This window comes from Aythya fuligula, chromosome 11, assembly GCF_009819795.1.
Source record: "Aythya fuligula isolate bAytFul2 chromosome 11, bAytFul2.pri, whole genome shotgun sequence".
NCBI lineage: Eukaryota > Metazoa > Chordata > Aves > Anseriformes > Anatidae > Aythya > Aythya fuligula.
In genome coordinates this window covers 8,551,015-8,574,393 of record NC_045569.1, presented here as the reverse complement: position 1 = coordinate 8,574,393, position 23,379 = coordinate 8,551,015, and the positions used below count along the sequence as shown (strand labels likewise).

The 23,379-nt window shown below is 39.6% G+C and overlaps 1 protein-coding gene across 1 annotated transcript; it reads left to right on the top strand.

Moving 5' to 3' along the window:
- Positions 1-1,270: 1,270 nt before the first annotated feature.
- On the top strand, positions 1,271-23,379 carry TSPAN3 (tetraspanin 3). The gene is made up of 7 exons (XM_032194878.1): positions 1,271-1,362; positions 11,987-12,178; positions 13,200-13,274; positions 16,358-16,459; positions 17,555-17,707; positions 17,954-18,037; positions 22,865-23,379. The coding sequence occupies exons 1-7, from the start codon at positions 1,300-1,302 to the stop codon at positions 22,955-22,957; spliced, it is 762 nt and encodes a 253-aa protein (XP_032050769.1). The 5' UTR covers positions 1,271-1,299; the 3' UTR covers positions 22,958-23,379.

The window sequence follows — 23,379 nt, the reverse complement described above, 5'->3', positions numbered from 1 at the left end:
CAACTACCGCTCCCACAGTGTCTCGCCCCGGCGCAGGGAGCGCAGCCCCTTCGAAGAACGAGGGATGGTCCGAAGGCGCTCCGGGCACAGACTGCCAGCAGACGAGTGGTACGATGACCTCGATGATATCTCCTGGCTGCGTCGGGTCCAAGAAGAGGAGCCGGGGTCTGGCGACCATGTAGGCCGCCGGGCCCGGCGCCGGATCTGAAATAACCTCAGCTGGGGGTTGGCTGGGGGTGGCAGCCACAATTACTCCCCTATTAAGTTAGGGCTTTTCCACCCTACAAAGCCTCTGCCTGCACTTCTTCCTGCATAGGTCAGCGGGAGGCTGAACGCAGCCCTCTCCTGCTGTCCGCACCGCAAAGTGGTTTGGGGATGTCGGCTGTTGACGGGGAATGGCTGCAGGAGGCGGGTCCCCAAGTGAGAAGTCATCATGGGAATGGGAAAGTGTTGGGGATGGGAGCAGCACCAAAGGTGACCTGGCTTGACTGGGAAAAAGGCTGACAGCAAAAGTCTCCTAAAAGCCTGGCAGCAGAGAATGCCTGCCAGCTGGGGAACCGGGCCTGGCAACCTGCAGCATCCTTGGAAAGCGCTTGGAAGGTTCCTCACAGGAAAACACTTCATGCTTCACCTTTACACACACTGTTGATAGCAGGATAGTTAGCAAGGCAACCCAGCCAGGTAGATCCTGACAGTGGTCATTTAGGAAGAGATGTCTCAGGCTGCTTCTCCTGTGGGGACATAGCTCAGTTTTTGTGTTCCAGCGCTCTCAGCACTGTTCTGAGAGGTTAAGCAGCACTCAGGGTGCAGCTGTAATTCCTTAAACGTTTACTTTTAGCTCAACTGAGATTTGTAGGTCGTCCCTGAAACTGTCCATACCTCTGACTGAGGCAATCGTTGAGGGCTTTTTTTTTTTCTTTTTTTTTCCCTCACAATCTAAACATCCACTGAAAGAAGTCAGTATTAGTACAGCGGATATCCAAGGGCCACTTCAGTCTATGCTGCTAATGGTGCTGACAAAGCCCGTCCTCCTCGTGAGGGAAGGGACGGCGAAAGCTGACCAAAGCACTCGCGCGACGCAGCTCGCAGCTGCCCGCCGCAGGCTCCTTTAAGGGGGAGCGGTCGCCATCTTAGGTTCCTCCGCCCCCCTCCCGGCACGTGACGCAGCCGGCCGCCATCTTAGGCTCCGCAAGCCACTGCCTCGGCTTGCTCGGGTCACGTGGGGGCGGGGCCGGCGGCGGAGCGGAGCCGAGGGGCGCGGAGCGGGGCCGGGGGCTGAGGGGCGGCGGCGGCGGCGCCATGGGGCAGTGCGGCATCACCTCCTCCAAAACCGTCCTGGTCTTCCTCAACCTCATCTTCTGGGTGAGTCTGGGCGCCTCCGGGGCCGGGGGGAGCTCCTGTGGGGCGGGGGGAGGCCTTGGGCCTGGGCCGGGGAGCCGCGGGCCGGGGGCCCTGAGGGGCCGCGTCTCTTGGGCGCCGTCCCGGCCTCGGTAGCGGGCGGCTGGGAGCGTCGCCGTGCCGCTGTGCCGCTGCCGTGTTTGGTTCAAGGCCGTGTGACAGACGCTTCGTGCCCTCTCCTTGGGGACCTGTGCCGGAGCGCTGTGCGCAGCCCGTCCCTGCCGAGCCGCCCTCGCCTCCGAAGTTGAGAGGTGGAGGGAGCCTCGACAGCCTGGTAGCGACGGTGTAAAGAGCACGAGAGACGCTTGTGTAACTGAATACACCTTGAGCCGCGTTATTGAGGCTTTCAGGTCTGCCGGCTTAGACTTTAAAGAGCTGTTACAGCCACCTAGCTTTTGGCCTTCTATCTAACACGACTGTTCTAAGTACTTAGTGGTAAGTATGTAGTATGTTGCTTTTTTTTGTTTCCCCAATGGTTTAGGACAGCTCTGTGATACACATGTAACTTAATAGTCTAACAGTGAGTCTTGTGGTTTGTTTCTTCCAGTGAGCACAGCTGCATCGTGCTATTTACACATTGCTTAAACCTGCCGCAACTACAGCCAGCAAGACAACCCTGTAAGCTGGCTGTGGGCTTGGTGCAACAGTAGGCTGCTGTAAAACCCCTTTCTGAGGATGGACTTAACATGACAAGCTGTAGTTTGACATCTTACTCACTGTCACAAGTGCCCTCTCAGAACAATGTGTGCATAAATGAAACCACATTTAAGGCTATCTGTGTATTTTAAGAATTCCTTTTCTGGTTTTAGATCCTGTGTTTCTCATCCTGTAATCCCAGCTTCAGGAACAGAAGATTTGTTGTCCCAGCTGCTCAAAGATTTCAGCCTTGAAAAAAGGGTAGTGGGTAACAAGATATTAGAACATAAAAAAGTAGCTATATTTAGCGGAATAACTAATAGTGAAAGCCATATGAAAGCTAACAAATGTTAGAGGATAAATGTTCTTGTCTAAATTTTTACAAAGGAATGTCTCTCTTGGGTGCCTAAACACGAATCATGGTCAGGCAAGATGCATGCCTGTGCAGTCTCACTGACATCTGTGTATACAGCTGTTCAGAGACATGAACAGTAAGTGTGAGGCATATTTGACTTTTAAGTGGCGCATGTTAGGAATAGCTCATTTTCACTGAGGTGTATTAGCTCCGTTATTTACCTTTGAAGTATCATGTAGCTGCATCAATCTTTTAGCACAGCCATTTGTTTGGAATCTGCTCTGAAGGGTGTGGCTTTTTGTTATGTGCAAATGGCATTAAAAAAAAAAGGTAATTTGGTGGCTGCTACAGAATACTTAGTTTTTCACTGGACATGTAGGTAGTCAGCGTTGCATCTTGAAGTATTTTTTTTTTCACCTTGGTTGCTGGTTTAAATTAGATTATGTCTAATAAATGAATGCGTTCTGCATGCAATTTCTCATCCACCCCCCAAACTTTAGTGAGTTTTCATGTTTTAGAAATATGAAAAGTATTGCTTGCTATTTGCTGGATTTAATAATTTAATTGCAAGTGCAGTTATCCAGCTTAAACAGAGATAAGTGCAGAAGTTATTTTGTGTAATGCTGAATGGAGCGCTTTTCCATTTTTAATGGCTTTAGTTTAGAGACAAACTTGATTCAGGACAGATTGTATTTAGATACAAAGTATTTCATGTCAAATTAAAATGCCATTGATGTATTCTGCAAACCATAAGTGAGAAGTCAGCTTATGCGGATAGTTTTCTGACAGGCAAGCAGCTGAACAGCCATGCTGCTAAGTTGCATGTAGAATGATAAAAGCATGCTTCCCAAAAAGTGAAAATCACAAAATCCGTGTTTTGCCTCTTTAGCCAAGCTACGTGCTAAAAATAGGAAAAGAATTCATTTGTCTTTCTTGCATACTTTGAGCAAAAGTAGCACATCTTCATTTTAAATAGCAGAAGAGAAAGGAAGCATTTGAATTCTTGATCTAGCATGTTTCATTTGGTGTTTGAGCTGAATGTCTATGTTGCATTGTCAACTAGATGGTCACTAAACGTTAATTGCTTCTGTGCTGTTACAGAAATGTTTTGATTGTTATTCATACATAGTTCCAGTTCTGGTAATTAGATCATTCAGATTTGCACTGAGACTTCTGACAATAATCAATAGCCAATAATTTGTCACGTAACTCTGAAACCTCATTTAATTTCCTTTATAAACTTAATATGTCTCTTTAGGGTTTCATATATAAATCTCATCATCATGATCATCGTCATCTTCATGGTCTGTAGATATATCAAGTTGCTTCTGCATTTAAACTTAGGATTATTTTGATGAAGTCACTGAAAGATCTGCTAGACTAGCCAGGCAAATCAGGATTCAAGGAGTGTTTGGATAATGCTTTCAGAAATATGGTTTGATCCTTTTTTGGGGGTGATCCTATGTGGAGCCAGAAGTTGGACTTGATTCTTGTGTGTCCCTTCCAACTCAGGATATTTTATCATTATATGATTGTAACTTCTCCCTTACCATGGGTCTAAAATTTGTGGGAGGGTGTGAATGTTCAGAATGCTTTTATAGTTGAGTCTTCTGAATGTGAGATGCTCAGAAAATTACCACTTCTGCTGCCTGAAGAAAAAGCAGAGACTTCTCTTGTTATGCTCTGTAGTCTAGAATGCAACTTGTTAAAAATAATAATGATGATATGCATTCTGAGTTCATGACTACTAAACATGTTGGTCCTTTTTTTCCTTTAGTTCTATTTTCTATGTTATGTTTAACTTGATGGGCTGTTAGTCTAGAAGAGAGTTGGGAAATTGCTTAGTATCAGCTGTTGTTTGGATACTGTGAACCTAATGATATATAGATGAGAAAATTTAAGATATCTACTGTAAGTCTTCAAGTATTTTTGATGCTATTATCAGTTGATCTCTGCCATCCATAAGGTAATTTGAAGCCGTGGGGTATGAAGTGCTATGGCTGTTACCGGAAAGGCCTGTGTTTCTGCTGTTTACTTGGGCAGGCCTCAGTGTGCATTTAACTCTGCGATTAACTGCTTTAGTCCTGTTTCCAGGAGAAAACTAATCCTAGGAAAAGCTGGGCATGAACTTACGTGTATTTAATTCGATGATCCTGGTTGAACAGCTATCAAATGAACACAGTGATATAAGGTAAGGGCAAGAAACAAGAGAAAGCTTAGGAGCACAGCACTGTGGGACCACACCTCTAAACAACAGCTATGTCTATTAGATCAGTATGACAGCAGTGTCAAAAAAACACCTCAGTTTTGAAGAAGTGTTTAAGAACAGAAGAAGCAGCTTAAATTGTGATGCTTTCTTATATGTAAAGAGCGTTGGTTTGTTCTACTGTTTTGTTGATGGAACTTCTGCTTGTATGAAGCCACAATACTATTCCTATTCAGTATGAATCTATTGCAGTGTGCTGTGAGATGTTTACCTCAGGCTTCTGAGTGTGTATTGCAGTAGCTCATATCATTTCTTTTAATTCAGAAGTTCTCAGATAGTACTGTTTGGTAATGTCTAGGGTTTAGAAATACTGGCAACAAGAAAAAACATCAAGTTTTGTTTGTGCAGGTATGATTTCATATTAACAACTCCTGCAGTTGACAAGGCTGTTTCTGTAAAATTAATACAGAAAAAGCATGTTGGCAATAGCAAGTTCTTTTTGCTGCTACAAATTGTTGCTGGGAGAAGCAAGCTAGCTTAAATGGTACTGCCAAAGACTTCTGCCAAGACAAGCTGTCCCTGTTTGTGGCAGCAGGCATAAAGAGCAGTGCCTTCAGTTATACCCACAAACCTTCATAAATCATTAAGAATAAGGTTCTCTTGTTTTTCAGTATTGGAGTCAAATAGGTTGTCATTTCTAATAATTTTACGGCTGTTCCATGTTTGTCTTTCAAGGCTTCTGAAAAAGGCAGCATGCTACTAGGTCATAGCTGTACACATTCGTCATCTGTGACTTCTAACTTTAATAACCCAAACTCCCCTGAATTTGCTAGTGGTTCTACATGTTCTGAGAAGTCCTGTTCTGGTATTTATTAAGTTTTCTGGTTGACATCATTAAAAAAAATCTTGTTTCTATATAGTCTTATGAAAACTATTTTGTGGCCTGTTTTTTTAAATGAGCTGGAGAAACTGCCTTCTCACAGCAGGACATAGTTTATTGTATAGAAAGTTGGATATCTGCTGTGAACATGCAGCTGACTTTAAAAAAAAAAAAAAAAGTGGTAGTCATCAAGAATAGTATGATGTAGATCTTATGAAACATTCATTTGAATTTTGGATAACTTGGCAAAGAATGCTTAAGCCTATAGGTACTTCATAAATGCAGCGATAGGAAGCATCAGTTCAAACTTGCCCTTCTTGGAAAGATTAGATGGAATTGCTAATTTTCTTTTCCCAAAGGCTATTGAGAGGGAGCCATAGCCCAGTTTTCTATGTAAACAATTATTGATGAGAAAGAAGTAGAGGAGTGGTCCAGAAGCCATTGGGTTTTATGGTGGATGGATACCAATTTAAGCAAGTAGAGAAAAGAATGTCAAGTGAGTGTGTATTTGTTTTAGAAGGAACTGGAGAGGGAGATAAAGAGTAGCAAAGTGCTGAGAGAAACCTAAAGAGAAATAAACAGTAGAGGGCCTTATCCTTTAGGGTCTTTGAGGTTAAAACTGAGAAACTCAACTTTGAAGGAGAGAAAGGTGAAAAAATTAAACATGAGGAAAATGTTTTGTATCTGAAAGTAATCAGGCTGTGAATATCCTAGTGTGTTGAACAGGTCAGAAAATGATGGAGAAATACAGTAGAAGTCAAATGGAGAAAAAAGTAGTGTGAAGAAGAAACAATTTGTAGTGTGCTGTTGCAAGAAGTCCAAAAACTGGATAGTAACCCATGATGTCAATGCCTATATATATGTGCAGGTACAAAATGTCATTGGCGTGCATGGAGAAAAGGAGGTGTTAAGAAGAATGAAACAGATACAGTTGTAGACCCCTAAAGTCTTGAGTGCATGGCATTTTCTTAAAAATGCACATTCCCAACATACTAGAGGGGCAGTGAGAATTAAAAGATTCACTGAAGCCTGAACATAAAGCAATAGGTTGGGAACACAGCATGTCAGAGTACACCATAGATGTGTTTTACAATCACAGTCTTGACAGATACTTTGGGAGTGGAATGACAAGTCTTTGGGCTGAGTGGTATCTGTATAACCACCGAAACTTACCCATCCGTGATGGTAGGGTTGGCAGTTCTAAGCACTTATTGTCTTTCAGGTTTCAGTGTCCTTATCAAAAAGGGTGACATACCTTCTTACCTAATCAGATATCAGGTGAAAATGGTTTCTCCTAGCATATGATACTTTGCTGCTACCTTCATTTGCTTGTTCAGAGACTGTTTTAAGAAAAACAGTGAATAAAATGAGGATTCCAGAGAGATGAGTGTTCTTTAGCCCAGGTAAATGAAAGAGTACAAAAAAAAAAAAAATAAGTCTCTGTTTGGGTCTTACTGTGTCCCCGGAGTGTCCAATAGCAAAAGTAATACCAAGGACAGTGCTTTGTAGAGATAAGTCTTTTGAGTTCCCTCCAGATTTGTTGGGGAAGAACATGAGTGGGGTAGTGTAGGAAAGCAATAGTATGTAAATGGAGCTGCAATTTCTATTGATAAACAAATGGTCAGCAGAACCAGTAGTCTGGATCTGTTATTTTCCAGGCATCTTCCTAAGGAGCAAAAACTTCAGCTTTCAAGCTGCTGCTATGTATGAGGATTACTGGAAGTATGAAGGCAGTTCTTAATTTGCAGCCTACTTAAAATGATTCAGGGTTTGTCTAGACAGTGAGTAGGCTTGTACAACTCAGTGCATGTGAAAGGTGAAAGCTGTCTTCTGGAAAACAGACATGGGTTTAGGACGATGTTATTGCACCAGCCCAAAGACAGGGAGAACTCCCAGATTCTAAATATTCTTACCTATAATACTTCTCTTTTTGTTGTTGTATGCATTGCACATGAGATCTTCCAGTTTTCCCTCCAGTTACTTGCATGCTTGTGATGTTTTCAGTAGTTCCTTAGAGGCCCATGCCAAAGCAACTATACAAAGCTTTTCTGATCTCTGAGGTCTATCAGTAAATTTTATGAAAGGGGTATCTACGTGTTCTAGCCTTTTGCAGCAAACTGTTTTCATTGACTGTACTTGCCTCAGCAGTCTTTTTAAAGGTTAATTCATCCTAAAATAAGCATATGCCATGTCAGGTTCAGTACTGAAGTTAGCTGCAGACAGCTCGGAAGGGATGTGTGAATGCTGAATAACCAGCTGGCTCCCTGGAGTATGCATGTGACCTGGCGCAGATTCAGGAGCTGTTGCCATCTCTATTCAGAGCCTTGAGCAGTTTATTAGAGAATTCTTCTTTCAGGTCTTGCTTATCAAAGACTTACTTGAATTGTATGCCGTTCATGTATTTAATGATAGGAGAAATGCATGATTGTAAATAGATGTGAATAAAAAGCCACCATATTTGTTTAATTTGAGCATGCTTAGTATTCTGTTGATTTACCTTTTATTCTTCAGAATAATAAGCATTGAGAATTGGATTGGTTTATGTTTTTTAATTATCCTTGTGATAGAGATCTTAGTTTCTCTGCATTATTCCCTTTTTGAGAAGCAAATGACAAGCTCAGATCAGCTTCAGATTAGATAGAAGCTGTGTTTAAAAAACAAACAGTAAGCATAGGTTCAACTTTACCATTCTTGGACTTCAAGAGGGAAATGTGCATCTCAGCTGGTACAGCACTGACCAATGTGGAATATATACTTGCAATAGGTAAACCTAGCTCTTTGCCTATCACACTATTTATGCTTTATTTATCTGAACATACAACACAGTGCTATACTATAGAAATGGAGCAAAACCTTTTGTGCTAAGGACCAGATCTTCTGGCTTAGTTTCATTTAAATGGGGTCCTGTTGTACATGCCAAGCCCATTTAATGATGCTGGCTAAAAGGTAGTTAATGAAAATTGTCAGAAGATGAGCAAAAAGGATTCCGCCAAAAGGACTCTCCTAATTCTAGCCAAAATGCTGATACAGGTACCTCTCCTTACCCTCCCTTGTTGATCTAGGGCATGCTCAGAAAAACACTAAGCATCACATATCTGACATGGAATGAGAAGGGAAGGCTTTGAAACTTTTTTCCTGTGAATGAGAAGGGCAGCACTGCATTTTTTTCATAGTACTGCAAGAGACCAGATTACCTGTTCAGTAATAGTGCTCAACTGTAATACATGGAGGAAAAGAATTTGAATCTTCATAGCTTTTAAAACTGATCTGAGTATGAAAACTCTGGCAGGCTTTGTTTTCAGGTGCCTTGTTTCTCTAGAAGATTATTTGTTGAAGTGATTTTGAGGAAGGGGTAGTTAGAGTTCTGACTTCATTGACTAGGTGGCCGCTTCAAGCACAGAGGCCATGTCTTTACTTTCTGCTTCATGATTCTAGCACACAGTTTTCAGACAGATGAATCCACCCTGCTGCTTCCAAAATTCTGCAGCTTTATCCACAGAAAGTCCAGTTGTACAGCCTTTAGAAGCAAAACTGAAGGACAAATGCTGTCATGGTTGGTCAGTCACTCTAGTTCCACGTGTGAAAAGGTTTTAGTGATATCTTCAGACCACGTTCATATAAGATGAGGAGTCTAAAGAGGAACATGCATTGCCAGCTGTTATAAAATAATTTCTTTAAGAAAAAAATGCACTTGATGCTTGTTAGTATCTTAGACTCTGTTAGCTAGACTCATCTTAAGCATAATACTGGAAAGGAAAAAGTTTCTCAAAAATGTATGCATCTCAAAGGGATGGAAAGTTAACATGTGTAGATGGCTTCTTAATGTTTAATTTTTTTCTTTCAAATATATTTTTTTAATGTACATGCACATCCAGTTATCAGGAATCTTAAGTCTTCCTTTATGATCCAGATTTTTCTTAGAAAAGAAGGGAGCTGCTTAAACATCCTCCTGTGGAGAAAGACAAAGGGGCTCACAAGTGGGTCTGATTACACTTCTGTGGTATATTTTCTATGGCTCGTGCCAGCTGCAGCTGTTTCTCTTCCACCTTACAAAATACCATATTTCTAAGAAGCATTTTAATTCTTCGAAGTGACAGATTACCTCACTGGCTTGTCATTCAAATGCTTTGTTGCTAGGCTACAGTTAATGCAATGCCATTGCTCAGTGACACTACTTTGAATCTTTGCTTTGTCTACAGAAATTGCATGTCTGCGTTCTCACAGAATCACAGAATTGTCTAGGTTGGAAGAGACCTCAAGATCATAGAGTCCAACCTCTGACCTAACACTAACCAGTCCTCCTCCACTAAACCATATCACTAAGTTCAACATCTAAATGTCTTTTTAAAGACCTCCAGGGATAGTGACTCAACCACTTCCCTGGGCAGCTCATTCCAATGCCTCACAACCCTTTCGGTAAAGTTCTTCCTAACATCCAACCGAAAACACCCCTGGTGCAACTTTAGCCTGTTCCCCCCTCGTCCTGTCACCAGGCACATGGGAGAACAGACCAACCTCCACCTCACTGCAGCCTACTTTAATGTACTTATAGAGAGTATATAGAGAGTTTTGCCATGTTGTACCTAACATGGCACAATTTCCACAGTTGGATTAGCAATTGGATGTGTTTTGTGCAAAGGGGCAATCTTAATAGTTAGCTCACTCCCTTTTTTGTTTGGTGATGCCTCACTTTTGGTATTTGACTTAATTTTCAGTTTCATTACTGCTGTATCTCCATAGCACCTTTTGTTGGATGAGTGTGAGCCTTCTGGATGCTTTGAGATTCTTGCGGAGTATACACACTTACCCTCACTGCATACATAAAGGTAGAGGAGAAATACAATGTTCAGATCCACACAGAACTGAAGGTACTTCTGAGCTCACTCTTAATCCTTTTCTCTTTGAGCTAGTGTTCCTATAGCAAAGTGCTGCTGAGGATTCTTTGTATGTAAGGCTTTATGCTAGCAGTGTTTATGCAGTGCTGTTTGTGGGAAATAGTTGCAGTAATATTGCAGACTAAATATGAATCGTAGCAAACAGTGCTGAAATGGTAGGCAGCAGTTTTCTGATCACCTCTCTTGTTCTGTGCCACGCTGAGGAGTGTGAAACAGCCTAGGAGGCTGTGGAGTCTCCATCCTTAGAGATTTCCAAGACATTGGACAAAGCCTCAAGCCACTTGGTATGAATTCATTGTTGACCCTGCCTTGAGCAAGAAACTGGACTAAATGATCTCCTGATATCCCTTCTGGTCTGAATTATTTATTGGTTCTTTGATTCTACTGTAGTACGATGCAGCCTTATAGTAGTATAACTGCTGGAGCTAGGTGTGCACATCTGTCTGCCCTCTTCTTTCCAGCACATGGATAGGGGTGGTAACAAAACCACTGGGAAGGAAGGCAGGAGGGATGCAGCCTGCTGTATGTTTTCTCAGGTCAGAGCTGAAGTGCGTGATATTCCAGCTAAATGTACTTCTGTTCCTCGGGTGTGAATTGGATTGTAAAGGGGATGCTACTCTTTACAGCAGGATTAAATTCCCCAGATCATGGCTTAGTCTTTGCATCTTCTGAGTGTGCTGTTTTTAGCTCAGCCTAGCAAGGCAGTGTGATTTGTATGTATTGTGACACCAGGGAAGTATGTAACATGAAGCATTCTAATGATATAGTCTGTCACTGCAAATCAATAGAATGTAATTGCTTCATTTTAAGGGATAGTAGGATTGCTTAACTCTGTAGCAATGGTGGTATTATTTGGTTCAGGCCATATAACCCTCCAGGACTTACTTGCTATTATATGGTAGTAACCTGATATGATGTTTTTTTCTACGTTTAACAAAAGACCTTTTTATCCAATGGCTCTTTTTAGAAAGTCACTGCCAGAACTTCCAGTTTAAGAAGTCTGTAGGTATTTGATTCAGTCGTTCAGTAATTGGTATCTTTTACTTGGAAAAAAGCTGTTGCCTCTAGCAGAAGTTAGTCTACAATGCATATATCCATTCTGTCCTAACATTAAATCATAGGTAGTAGTCAGAAGGCAAAGTGGAGGAATAAGTAGTAGGAAATGGCAGGTAAAAGCTGCATGCGTGTTCTGAAAAGCTGTTCAATTACAAACAACTTGCTGTTTGAGTGGCCTGAAATCCTGTTATCAAAGTTACGTAGTTTGTAAGTGTAAAAAGCTAAGTTCATAGCACAGGAGGGAAAGTATTTGAGAAGAAAAGGGAGCAAGATTTTGATGTTCATTGCTTGGTTACCCTCATTTCTTAACTACATGCATCAGAAGGCTTCCATAATGCAGTCAGAACTGAATCTGCCTAGATGAAATGTAGTTTGGAAGCTGGAATTGGCTGTTCTCCATTTGAGGTATTCTGAACAAACATGTGCTATAATCTAGTGATGATGCCTTAAGAAAAGGTAAAAGCACTAGTTCATGTTATTTGATAAAATAATTGTTGCAAAGTAGCCTTGCAGAAAGGTTTAGTCTTCAAATAAACTTACAGTTATTGTGTCTATTATAGGCAGCAGCAGGCATACTGTGCTACGTGGGAGCCTATGTGTTCATCACATATGACGACTATGATCACTTCTTCGAAGACGTCTACACGCTCATTCCAGCAGTTATTATCATAGCTGTGGGAACACTTCTTTTTATTATTGGACTTATTGGGTGTTGTGCCACAATTCGAGAAAGTCGCTGTGGACTTGCTACAGTAAGTTGCGTATGATGGTGTTTGCGTGTTGTGTCTGTTCCTTTCCTCTTTAATTGATTCTGTAAAATATAGTTGTAAAAGTTTTTTGGTCTTGTTTTATTGTCTTAAATGTTGGCCTTGTATTTTGTTCTGACCACCTTCTTTTTTTTGTTTTGAATGATGGTGTTGAATTTGCTGATTCTGGCAGCAGAAGACTCAAGTTCAACTTGTTAGAACAGTGAACATCTTAAAAAAAAAAAAAAAAAAAGTTATGACTTAATTAGATAATTAAATCTCATTTATCTGTTCTGATTGAAAAGCTAAAATTGCAGAAGGAGAAGGATGAGCCAGCCAGGAGCCTTCTAGTGTTAAGTGTATTGCACTGAGAGTGACTAGGGGTGGTTATGATGCCTAAATTTTCTCTGTATGGCTTAATTTGAACTCTTAGTTTCGAGGAATTTGTCGTATGTTTCCAAACATTTTAACTGCAGATTCAGTTTGTGTATTAGGCAGGAGAAGAAGAGGAGAGAGACCGCTTTTAAACTGTCTCCATTTTGTTGCTTTTGGATGCTGTATGTGCTTCTTTAACAGTTGAAGTGTTCATAAACATACCAAGATGAATGCATAGGTTGCTATTGCTGTTAGTTGTTTCAGGGCTTAATCTGAAGAAACATTTCCTTAATCCATCTACAACTTGTAGTAACAGTCTGGGTCACTTGTGTGATGTGGCAGTCCTATTCATCTAATATAAGAGTGAAAAAAGCACTTGGTTAAAACATTCAATTTACATTTTTTTGGTCTTAATGATCAGCACTTGCCTGGCTAGGCAGTTTTAAGTTGTATTACTTAATTCAAGAAGCTTTAATGCTCATAGCTTCACCAAGTTACTTCTGGACCCATTTGGTCAACTTAATTGCCTGCTTTAGGTTAGTTGCTGAGTTAAAACCCTAAAAGACGTATAATAAATAGCAAAGGCTATATTGAGACTTTCAGAAAAATGTGTGAAATTACTTGCATAAATATCCTGGATTGTATTTTACAGTTTGTGATCATCCTGCTCTTGGTTTTTATTACTGAAGTTGTGGTGGTCGTTCTTGGATACATCTACAGAGCAAAGGTAATAACCTCTCAATTTCAGAAATGTTTTGTTGTAAACTGTGACCAAAATACAGAGGTGTAGCCTTTTCAGCCTTCTCTGTATGTGATTGCAAAACTGTAAATGGATATTCATTAAGGGAAAACTGTTAGAGATCAATATCTTAAAATTTAGAACAGCAATATTCCTGAAAGCAAAGCTGAAGCTTTTCTCAGAGGGAAAGAAAAAAACCTGCATGGAACATATCGATGACAATTGAATGCTACAAGGGAGTCTAGGTAATTAGTACCTTCCAATTTTCCAGATGGCTTTCTAGCCTATTTATGCTTTTGACTAAGTGCACGTTTTAGGTTACACAGTATTTGAACATATTGCATATCAAAACAATATGCCCTAGCTTAAATGTTGGCTTACTGTCTATGAATTAACACTGCTTAATAATCAAGCCAAATAGACTGAATGTGTTAATGTATACTGTCTAGCTTTATGCAGCTTGTTGGCAACGGCTGTGGGGGTGTGGCTAAAGAAATTGACTTCTCCCACTGTTTTATTAATGGAATTTCAGAAAACAGGGCCAGAAAAATGAAATTAAATATGCTTCTACCAATATAACATGGTAAAAGTATACCGTGTGCCATTAGAGATACCACAATGTAGTTTGAAGAAAATAAAAGTTTAACTTGCAGTTTCACCAACTGTTGTATCTGTCTGCATGTCAATGTTGCAGGAAAAAAATCAGCAGAAAAAAGTTATAGCTGTGAAATACTTGATGGCATTATAGTCCTGTCTTAATAGCAAGGTGAATTAAAGCCCCATTGACCTTCTTTTAGCCCATCTGCATTTATATAAGCAACAAAGGACTTCATAGTTCAGTCCTGCTTGCTTGTCTTTTCTGGAAGAAGCAGTGTCAAGCATTAAGGAAAAATTTAGTCTTGTTTTGTTAACTGAGAGAAAACTGCTTCAAATAAGCAGCTAACAAGAAGACCCTGATCTGTGTGTTATTAATCTTTGTTACAGAATAGATTGCTTCAACAGTAATGTTCTGTTGAAGATACTTAATTTAAGGATACATTCTCACAGTCTGCATTAGGTTTCAAGTATCTTGGCAGAGTTGATCAGCTGGGACTCTAGTTGGTAGTAAAAGTAGTCCTTAGAAGCAATTGAGGAAAGCTGTATGCTTCCTGGAGAAAGGGAAGCATGTTGAGTTCTTACATGATAGCTTGAATGATTGCTTTCTGCTCCAATACATGCAGAGCTGGTGTGCTACAGTGTAGTGCAGCAATTACCATGTCTCTGATCTGGATAGAGAAGCAGTTCGCTAATCTCTGGTTAACAGGATTCAGAGCATGTAGAAGAAGATGCATATATCTTTCTTTCCTAGCCTGTCTGAAATTACACACTTGAAATTACACACTGCACAGCCATTTGCTCACAACTGCCCCCCTTGCTTCTTTCCCTCCAATGGGATGGGGAAAGAATCAGGATGAAAAAAGGAAAAGCTCTTGGGTAGAGGTAAAGACAGTTTAATAGGACAGAAAAGGAAGAGAAATGATAATCATACTACAATGTACAAAGCAAGCAATGCACAGTGCAATTGCTCACTACTCACCCACCACTGCCCAGCCTGTCCCTGAGCAGTGGTCCCCTCCCATCCTGGCCAGCCACCCCATATGAATTATACCATATGATGTGGTATGGTATGGGATATCTCTTCTGTCAGTTTGGGTCAGCTGTTCTGGTTCTGTCGCCTCCCATCTTATGCATTGTGCACCCCAGCTTCCTTGCTGGCAGGGCAATACAAGAAGCTGAAAAGTCCTAGACTTAGTGTAAGCACAGCTCAGCAACAAATAAAACATCAGTGTGGTATCAGCATTATTTTCATCCTACATCCAAAACATGGCACTATACCAGCTACTAAGAGGAAAGCTAACTCTATCCTAGCTGAAATCAGGACAATCGTTAGTTAAATCATAACTGATTTCAAATGGGTCTGAAAGAAGCTGCCTGCAAAGGCTAGATTGACTTCAAGTCGTGTCTTGATACAGATCTGCTTGTGAAGATAACAAGCATTCTTGTGAGGGGAAATGAAACTTGTGCTGTTGTTGCAGAAAATTCTTCTCTTCAAACAGTTTCTCTTTGCAATGATGCGTTGGCAAGATCTTCCTACTATAACTTGTGATCTAAAGAACATGCTCGCTTGGTTCCTGTTTGGTTCTGAGATGAACATTCTTTGCACATAATTCCCACTGAATGCAACAGCCCTGAATTGACTTTTTTTTTTCTAATCTTACTCTAGTACCAAATTTTGGCAACACCAAATTTCCTGTGCATTTAAGGAACAATTTATACTGAAACTTATTACTTGAAAGGCTCTAGTAAGGTTTCCTCTGAAGTGGGAATTATCAGAAGTCTTTTGGGGGACAAGTGATGATTACTGGGTGGCATCCATTTTTAAACACATGTACTTGACAGCATCTTTAGCAGCTTGACTCATCTGCAGTAGCTTTAGGAGCTATTCCAGTAGCTGTTGCTATGTACCATGTACTGCCACCAACATTTCTCAGAAAGCATGGGGGTGGCGGACTGAACAGCGACCTTGGTCACTGTAAGCTAGAATAGTCAGCCAAAAGAGCTGGTCTTTGGGAATTCCAGTGCTTTGATCAGAAGGGGCAGAACAGGCCACATGACTTAATGATATCCTCATGGTTCCTAACAAAATGACTTAGCCTGGATGGTTATGCTGGTTTTGGTTTGGAACTTTCAAGGACTAGAAAGTGGAAAGGTGAATACGTGGTCTTACAGAGAGCTCTTCTCTTCACAGTGTCTGCTGTTATGCCCATGGTGTTATAGTAGAAGTCATTTCCTTTCTGAGATGCATTGCAAAGCTTTGTCTAAAATCTTACCAAATGTAGCTGCACATTTTTTTCTTGGTTGTAAGCTCATGATATCTTTGCAAAAGTCAGGACATAATTTTAAGAAGCTATACCACCAGAGCATGCTAATTTAAGATACTAGCAAGTTGTCTTGGTTTCTTGAGTTCTGTAATTAGTAGTGGAATTATTTTGTTGGTGTGCTAATGCTGGTGCTTTGCTAATGTTTTGCAGGTGGAGGATGAAGTTGATCACAGCATTCAGAAAGTATACAATGGATACAATGGGACAAATCCTGATGCAGCCAGTCGTGCCATTGACTACGTACAGAGGCAGGTGAGACTGCCAGATGTGTGAAGTAATTTTACTGGAGCTTTTCAGTCCTTTCTGTCCATAAAACGCAGGTGCTATGTTACTCTGCTATTTGTGACACATCTTCAGCAGTTCTGACAAACTTAGTAAGCAGCAGTCAATAAATAACTGAACTCTGTTATGATGAGTAAAATTATGAAATTGTTGGTGGGAAGGTGTACTTTGTGGGGGTTATCAGTGAATCAGTATTTGTATTCAAGTATTTAGTACTTCTGTTTTTCTGCAATGGGATTTTGCAGCATGCTCTTATCTGTGCAGTTTCATCTAGAACCTTCTGGGGAAGAAAATTGCTCTAGAGTCTAGCTGAATGTTAGTCTTGTGAGTTGCTGGATGGGGAGGGGGGGAATTATGGAAAATGCAGGAGCTTTCAACGTTCTTCGAACTGCATCAATAAAATCCTAATATTTTTATATTAAATACCTAGAATGTTGAAAGCAATGATAATACTTTTTAATACATTGCCTAAATTGCCTCCTGAAATGAAGGACAGGCTCATAAACTAATCCTTAGGGCGGTACCTCTGAGACTGTACTGTACATATGAAACTTCAGCTCTGAACAGAACTGTATGTTCAGTTGGTTCATTCTTGAAGGCTTCCTCTTTCGCATAGCCACATATCTATGCAGCCATATAAAATGAACTTCAATTCTGCATTGAAGTCTTGTGAGAAGAACAAACTCTGGTTCATGCCAGGACTACATCCAGAGAGTGTAGTTTTTTTCAAGCATCTGTCATAAACTTTGATAGAGCTGTTTCGAGCAGTAAATATAACATTTTTTGTCTTGGGGGCACAAAGGAAAAATGGCTTATCAAATGTTCCCCAAGAACTGGCATTTCCAGTCTGTTTTCTAAGGACTTCAATGACCTAAGGCTGCAGGCTACTTAATAATCCATTCAGTCCATGATTTACTTTGATAATGCTGTCAAAGAAAGTCTGTTACTGAAGTAATAAAGTCAACCAAACCTTAACATGTCCATGGTTTTGGTATTGCAATTAGAACTGTCTCATCCAACTTCATGATTGGTAAACATGGTGAATCTTTACCTGTATGTTTTCAGCTGCGCTGTTGTGGGATCCATAACTACACAGACTGGGAGAACACTATCTGGTTCAAGCAAACTAAGAACAACAGCGTTCCACTTAGCTGTTGCAAAGCAGCTCTCAGCAATTGTACTGGCAGTTTGACCCGTCCAATGGACCTTTATTCTGAGGTAAGACAGCCAAAACATGAGCTTAGAGCAAAGTACAGGTCATGTGCTTTTGCTGACAATCATTTAATTTTCTGTTTAGTGGAACTGTAAAGTTTGGGGTGAAAGGAATTATGATTAATAGGAAATAAATACGTCATCTAAAGAAAAACTTTTTATATTTGTGCTCTGTTTGATGCTTTTGAGGGTTTTTGTTGTGTATCTAAATGTGGTTGCCAGAAGGATATATAACAAGCCTACTTGTTTTAGGGCTGTGAGGCTCTGGTTGTAAAGAAGCTTCAAGAGATAATGATGTATGTCATCTGGGCAGCACTAGCATTTGCTGCTATTCAGGTAAGCGAATATTCTTTATTTATAAACGCAAATGAAATTGTGAACTGCTGTCCAGGTTATTACAGTTATGTACAGGGTGTCAACAGCTTTGCTTTGTACTTGGTTTGAGAGACAGATGAGCCTCAGTCAAAAGGACCTAAACACCTTAACACAGAACTTCTCAACTAAGCCTGGTTTAAAAACTACTGTGAGAAGAATGTGCATTGTTAGATTTGAAGGCAGCTGAACATTAACAGTAGTAATTAACTAGAATGTAAATAAGTTACATCTTGAAAACTGATTATCTGTAAGCATCAAGTATCTATCAATGTGCTCTGAAAGCATTTAACACTTGAATTTGTATAGTATTTAATTTACAGCTTTGAGACAGATGGCTCGTGCTTCATGCTGTTTTAGAGGTACATCAGCTTAAGTATGCTTCATGGCATGTGTACAGTGTTGACACCCACAAAATAAGGCAGGGTTTTCGATAGCATGTTCTGCTTTTGTTGGGTTGATCTTTGCATTGTCTTGAAGGTGCTGTACTTGTACAAAAAAAAGCTCTAAGCTAGAGACAGCAGCTACTTAAAATTGAATGAAGGTTGTCTCTCATAGGAATCCAAATTGTTGTAGTTTCTCTGGTCATAAAAAGTAACTGGGGAAATAAAACTAATGTGCATCTCATTATTTACTAAGATTAAAAACAAACCTATATGACAGTGTCTCTTAAACATTTCTGTACTATCAAAATTTTGTGCTTTCATTAATCAGGCAGGTTTAGTACATTAATCATATTTTCAGTTTGTGTCAGTATTATGGTCTCTGAGAAATCCCAAGGGATTTAAAAACTGATTTCGAAGTAATTTTATGCCCTTAATAGCATTTGAATTCAGAAAACATTGTTCCTGTTGAATTGAGAAGCTTAAGCACTTTAATTTTCAAAACCAGCTTTAGAGCTGGTTTGTATGTTTGAAGGTAAGTAAATAATCCTTTGCAAACAGTTTTGTGAAAATAGCCAAATTTCTATTTCAGTGCTGCACTGCAAGGCTGTAATCATATGTAACAGTGTATGCTGTAATGTTGAATGGTCCAGAACCAGATTTCTTCAGATACGAAGTTTGAAATTTGGTGACATCTCTGCTTAGTCTTCCAAAGGAAGATTTTTAAATTATCATTCTTAAAATCTTAACTGTTAAAGCAATACATGTATTTAGTCTGTTCAAACACTGAAATATTTCTGTAATTAAAATGAAGGTATTTCCACAACCATAGTTACTGTGGCAGATTTTTACGTATGAGAAAATGTATGTTATGAGGCTGGGTGAGCTGAATAGAGAGAAGGAGGCATTACTCCCAATGCTGAAGTTTGCAGGTTGATCCATAGGTCTACTCTAAAGTGCAGCACTATTGTAATCCTCTTTGGGATTGGACCAGAATTTCTACCACAAGTAGAATGGAAATGTTGACCGCTTGTGTCCTTCTGTTGTTCCTGGGTCATCAATTCTAGGCAAGCATGGTGTTTTTATACTTTCTGCAGTGGATACGCTTTGATTTGTCTCCAAGTGTCAGTAATCAAGCTATTGGCAAAAGTACATGGATAAACAGCTTGGAAGAAAATAAGAATATCAAAGCAATTTCTTTCTTTGCTGCAGTGTAACAATGTGTCAGAAGTTGTGGCATTGGTTTAGACAACTGAATAAAATAGAGTACAGGGTGCTAGGAATACCTTTGAAATTTCTGTCTAGTAATATTCACTGAGTGGTAATCAGATTTAAGTCTATCAGAGGTCATATTCTTGTATCTTTGCTCCACATTTCAAATGTTTGTAAATTGGCGTGTTTTAAGAAGGCTTTAGTTTAAGATAAGTTAATACTAAATCACATTCAAACAATTCTTTTTGTTGCCTCCCAAAACCTAGGATGCAAGTTATGACATCCTCCGATTTGGAATATACAATTGAAGTATGCACATAGCATGATTCTCTGCAAAATAGGCTGCAGGATAATTGCCATGTAGATAAAAATGTAAACTTCAGCAAATGGCCTGTAACCTAGGCTGTGTCCTGCAGAGGAAGAATAATCTGTTTTGGTCAGTTCTATTACCACTCCCAGAAATGCTGGATAGAGTCCGCTCAGAATGGATTTGTAGTTTGTATGTTACGCAGTGCGGTAAGACTGTTCAAAATTTACCTCCTAGTTTGCAATAAGCAAATCTAGCTTTCACCGCTTTCTTTAAAATGAAAAGACTGAGAAGATGAGGATAGAACTTTTCTAAGGATTTTAATTTGTGGGAAAACTCAGTCTTTTTTGCATAGAATTAATTTCTGGTGTGTTTGTGTTACAGTTACTCTTGAAGTGTATGGTAATTCCCTTGTCTAAAACACAGTGACAGCTCTGAACTATGAATAAATTGGAGGCAACCTGAAGGGAGCAAAGGTACTGCAGCACGCTAAGTGCTGCTTGATGAGCTGCAAAGTTCATACTTAAAGATATCTTCTGTAGTTAGCGATAATTTGTGAGATATTAAATTTGGCATATCTATACAGCCAGTGAGTTTTTTGAGCAAAAAAAAAAAAAAAAAAAAGAAGAAGAAATGTGGTGAAAGAAGATAAGCCATGGTTAATGCTAGCAGGCAAATCAAAAACATTGCTGACTGTGGGAGATGTCTAAACTTTCCTTGATGCTGTTCAGGCTTTAAAAGATTCATCTATCAGGCCTCAACAGAATTCTAAAAGATTTTGTTTACAATATTATTAAGTAGAGATTGAAGAGATACAGAATCAAATGCTTTAAAGAAGGCTTTAGAAATGCTAGCACATCTTTTGAAAATTATATGCTGAATTATTTCTGTGAATAAAATACTAGGGAGCCCATTCTGTGCTCACAGTGAATTCCAGGAATATGCTTGCTAGCCTCCTGAAGTGTGTAAATGTTTTTGATATTGACCCAAAAGCTGATCATATAAGTCTGCTAGAGTACTTGATTGTTTTGGATTTTACACAACTCCATAAATTGGATGTCTTCAGTCAATTGACCAGGATTCTTTACGTGAATAACCATAAATGTGATGGAACTAGTTTTATTATTTGAAATATATGGCTAGAATGACTAATGGAAAAAAAAAAGGAGACATTTGTATAGCACTCTTCATTTTATCTTGTTTTCGTCAGCATAAAAAAGTTTTTGTGCTTGTAGCATACAACCCTTCTTCAGAGGTTTGTAGCCACAGGGAGTTAATCACAGATTAATCACAGAATTTCTAGGTTGGAAGAGACCTCAAGATCATCGAGTCCAACCTCTGACCTAACGCTAACAGTCCCCACTAAACCATATCCCTAAGCTCTACAAATCTTACCATAAATCTTGCAAGTCTAGCTTTTTTTTTTTTTTTTTTCTAATTGTGGATGCTACCTCTTCCTTTGGAAGGGTTCTGTCCATGTAGAGTGCTTTTCATGTAACTCAGTTCTTCCTATTACTCTGACATGAGCATAATGCATATAGCATTTATAGGAGTTAGCCTGCGAACTGGAACCATCCAAGTACTAACTGAAAGTAAAGGAAGATTTCATTTTTACCAGTAGGCTGAAGGGCCATACTCTAGGTTACTCCCAATAGGCTATTTCTGGACCGGAGCTGAATTTGGGTATAGATCCAATGCAAAGAATAAAATACAAATAATATTTTTAATTTTTACATCTTGTTACTTTCCAGGAAACACAAAGCTTGGACTAAAATTTCATCATGCTTCTTAATCGCTGCTTATTTAGACTTAACTAAGATTTTAAAAACTTCTTGTATCTTTCAGCATGCTGAAGTACCAAGTTGCATGTACATTCAGTTAAGCTTTGGTTTCTGAAATTTGTTATGCATGTGACATTTGCATCAGACTTCATTTAAAAAAATAATTTTCCCATCAAGTGACGTGTTTTCACAAAACATCATGCTTTACACTTGGTTGGCTGGTCTCCAGTTTAATTCTTTTGTGCTTCCCATTCAAGTCATGTTCTTTTTAAATAACTTACAGCCTGGGTGATGCTTTATAATCCAGAGCTATGACAGGAGCGTCTTGAAATACTTTTATCTGTGAATAGTCTTTTTCCCTGTATGCATATTGAAGAAATCAAGATAATTTCTTACATCACTAGAAGCTATTGCCAATGATTGCAGACTTCAGAACACATCACTAAACTTCAATAAGTCTATACCTACCCCCAAAAAAAAAATCTACTCAAAAAAATGCAACCTTCCTAAAATCATACTCTGAATCCCTGATCATATTCATTTGATTCAAGTCTTATAAATGTATATCAAGTGATCATAACACTAAATTCCTAGCAAACTTGCCTACATAGTTACAGCTCTGAAATTTCAATGGCAAGAAATTTACTTTTAGTGAATAATTCACATTGGCCTTGAGTTTTCTAGTATAGCTTACTAACACACTGAGCATTTGAAGTAAGGTGGAGCAGTTTCATAAAATGAAACTTCTTGTTTTGTTTTTCATCATAACAACTGAGGCTCATGTATTTGAATTTCACTTCATTGTCTTTCATAACACATGCAGTATCTGAAGCTGTATCTTTCAGGAAGAAATCAGTCATTTTTCCATCTGAATTTTTTGAGGCAGCATCCAAGTGGCTGACTAAACCCATGTCTAGAATCTTTCAAGAAATTAAGGCTGAAGTTTGTTTTTTGCAGCAGGAAGTGAAGCTTTTTTCAAGAACAATGCATTTGTTGCCATGTGTTATGGACATTCATGGTGCAGTGAAGCATGCCGACAATTTCTGTGCAGAGGTTAAATCGTGAAGTACCTTCTTTGTACTCAACTTGTTTTCTTTTTTCTCCATAGCTTCTGGGCATGTTGTGTGCCTGTATAGTACTATGTAGAAGGAGTCGGGATCCTGCTTACGAACTTCTCATCACTGGCGGAACCTACGCCTAGAAGAGAATGGGAACGTGGTTCAATCTTATCTCACTTGTGTGGAAGGTGAATGGGCCAGGTTTACTGCAATAGCTTTCTTGCCCTAAGCTTAGTCAAAGCGCACCTTTCACAGATGAGGAGAGCTGTACTGTACACTGGTGACGGGCAAAACAACTCAGCTTTACACACACCCATATAATTACCTGTGACTTTCACTGTTTTAGCCAGCTATTCATGTATCTAAATGTTTTAGTATGCTAGTAAACTTTCTAATTTCAGAACCATTTGCAAGTTAAGTGTGATTTGGTTGATATGAAAGTCAAAGGATGTATGCCTATGTTGGTGGATTACCTCTAAGCATTAACTGACTGATTCTTGAGTATAGAGAGAATTTGTTAAACCTTCACTACATGGAACTTCTTTGGCCGAAGTTGTAAAAAAAA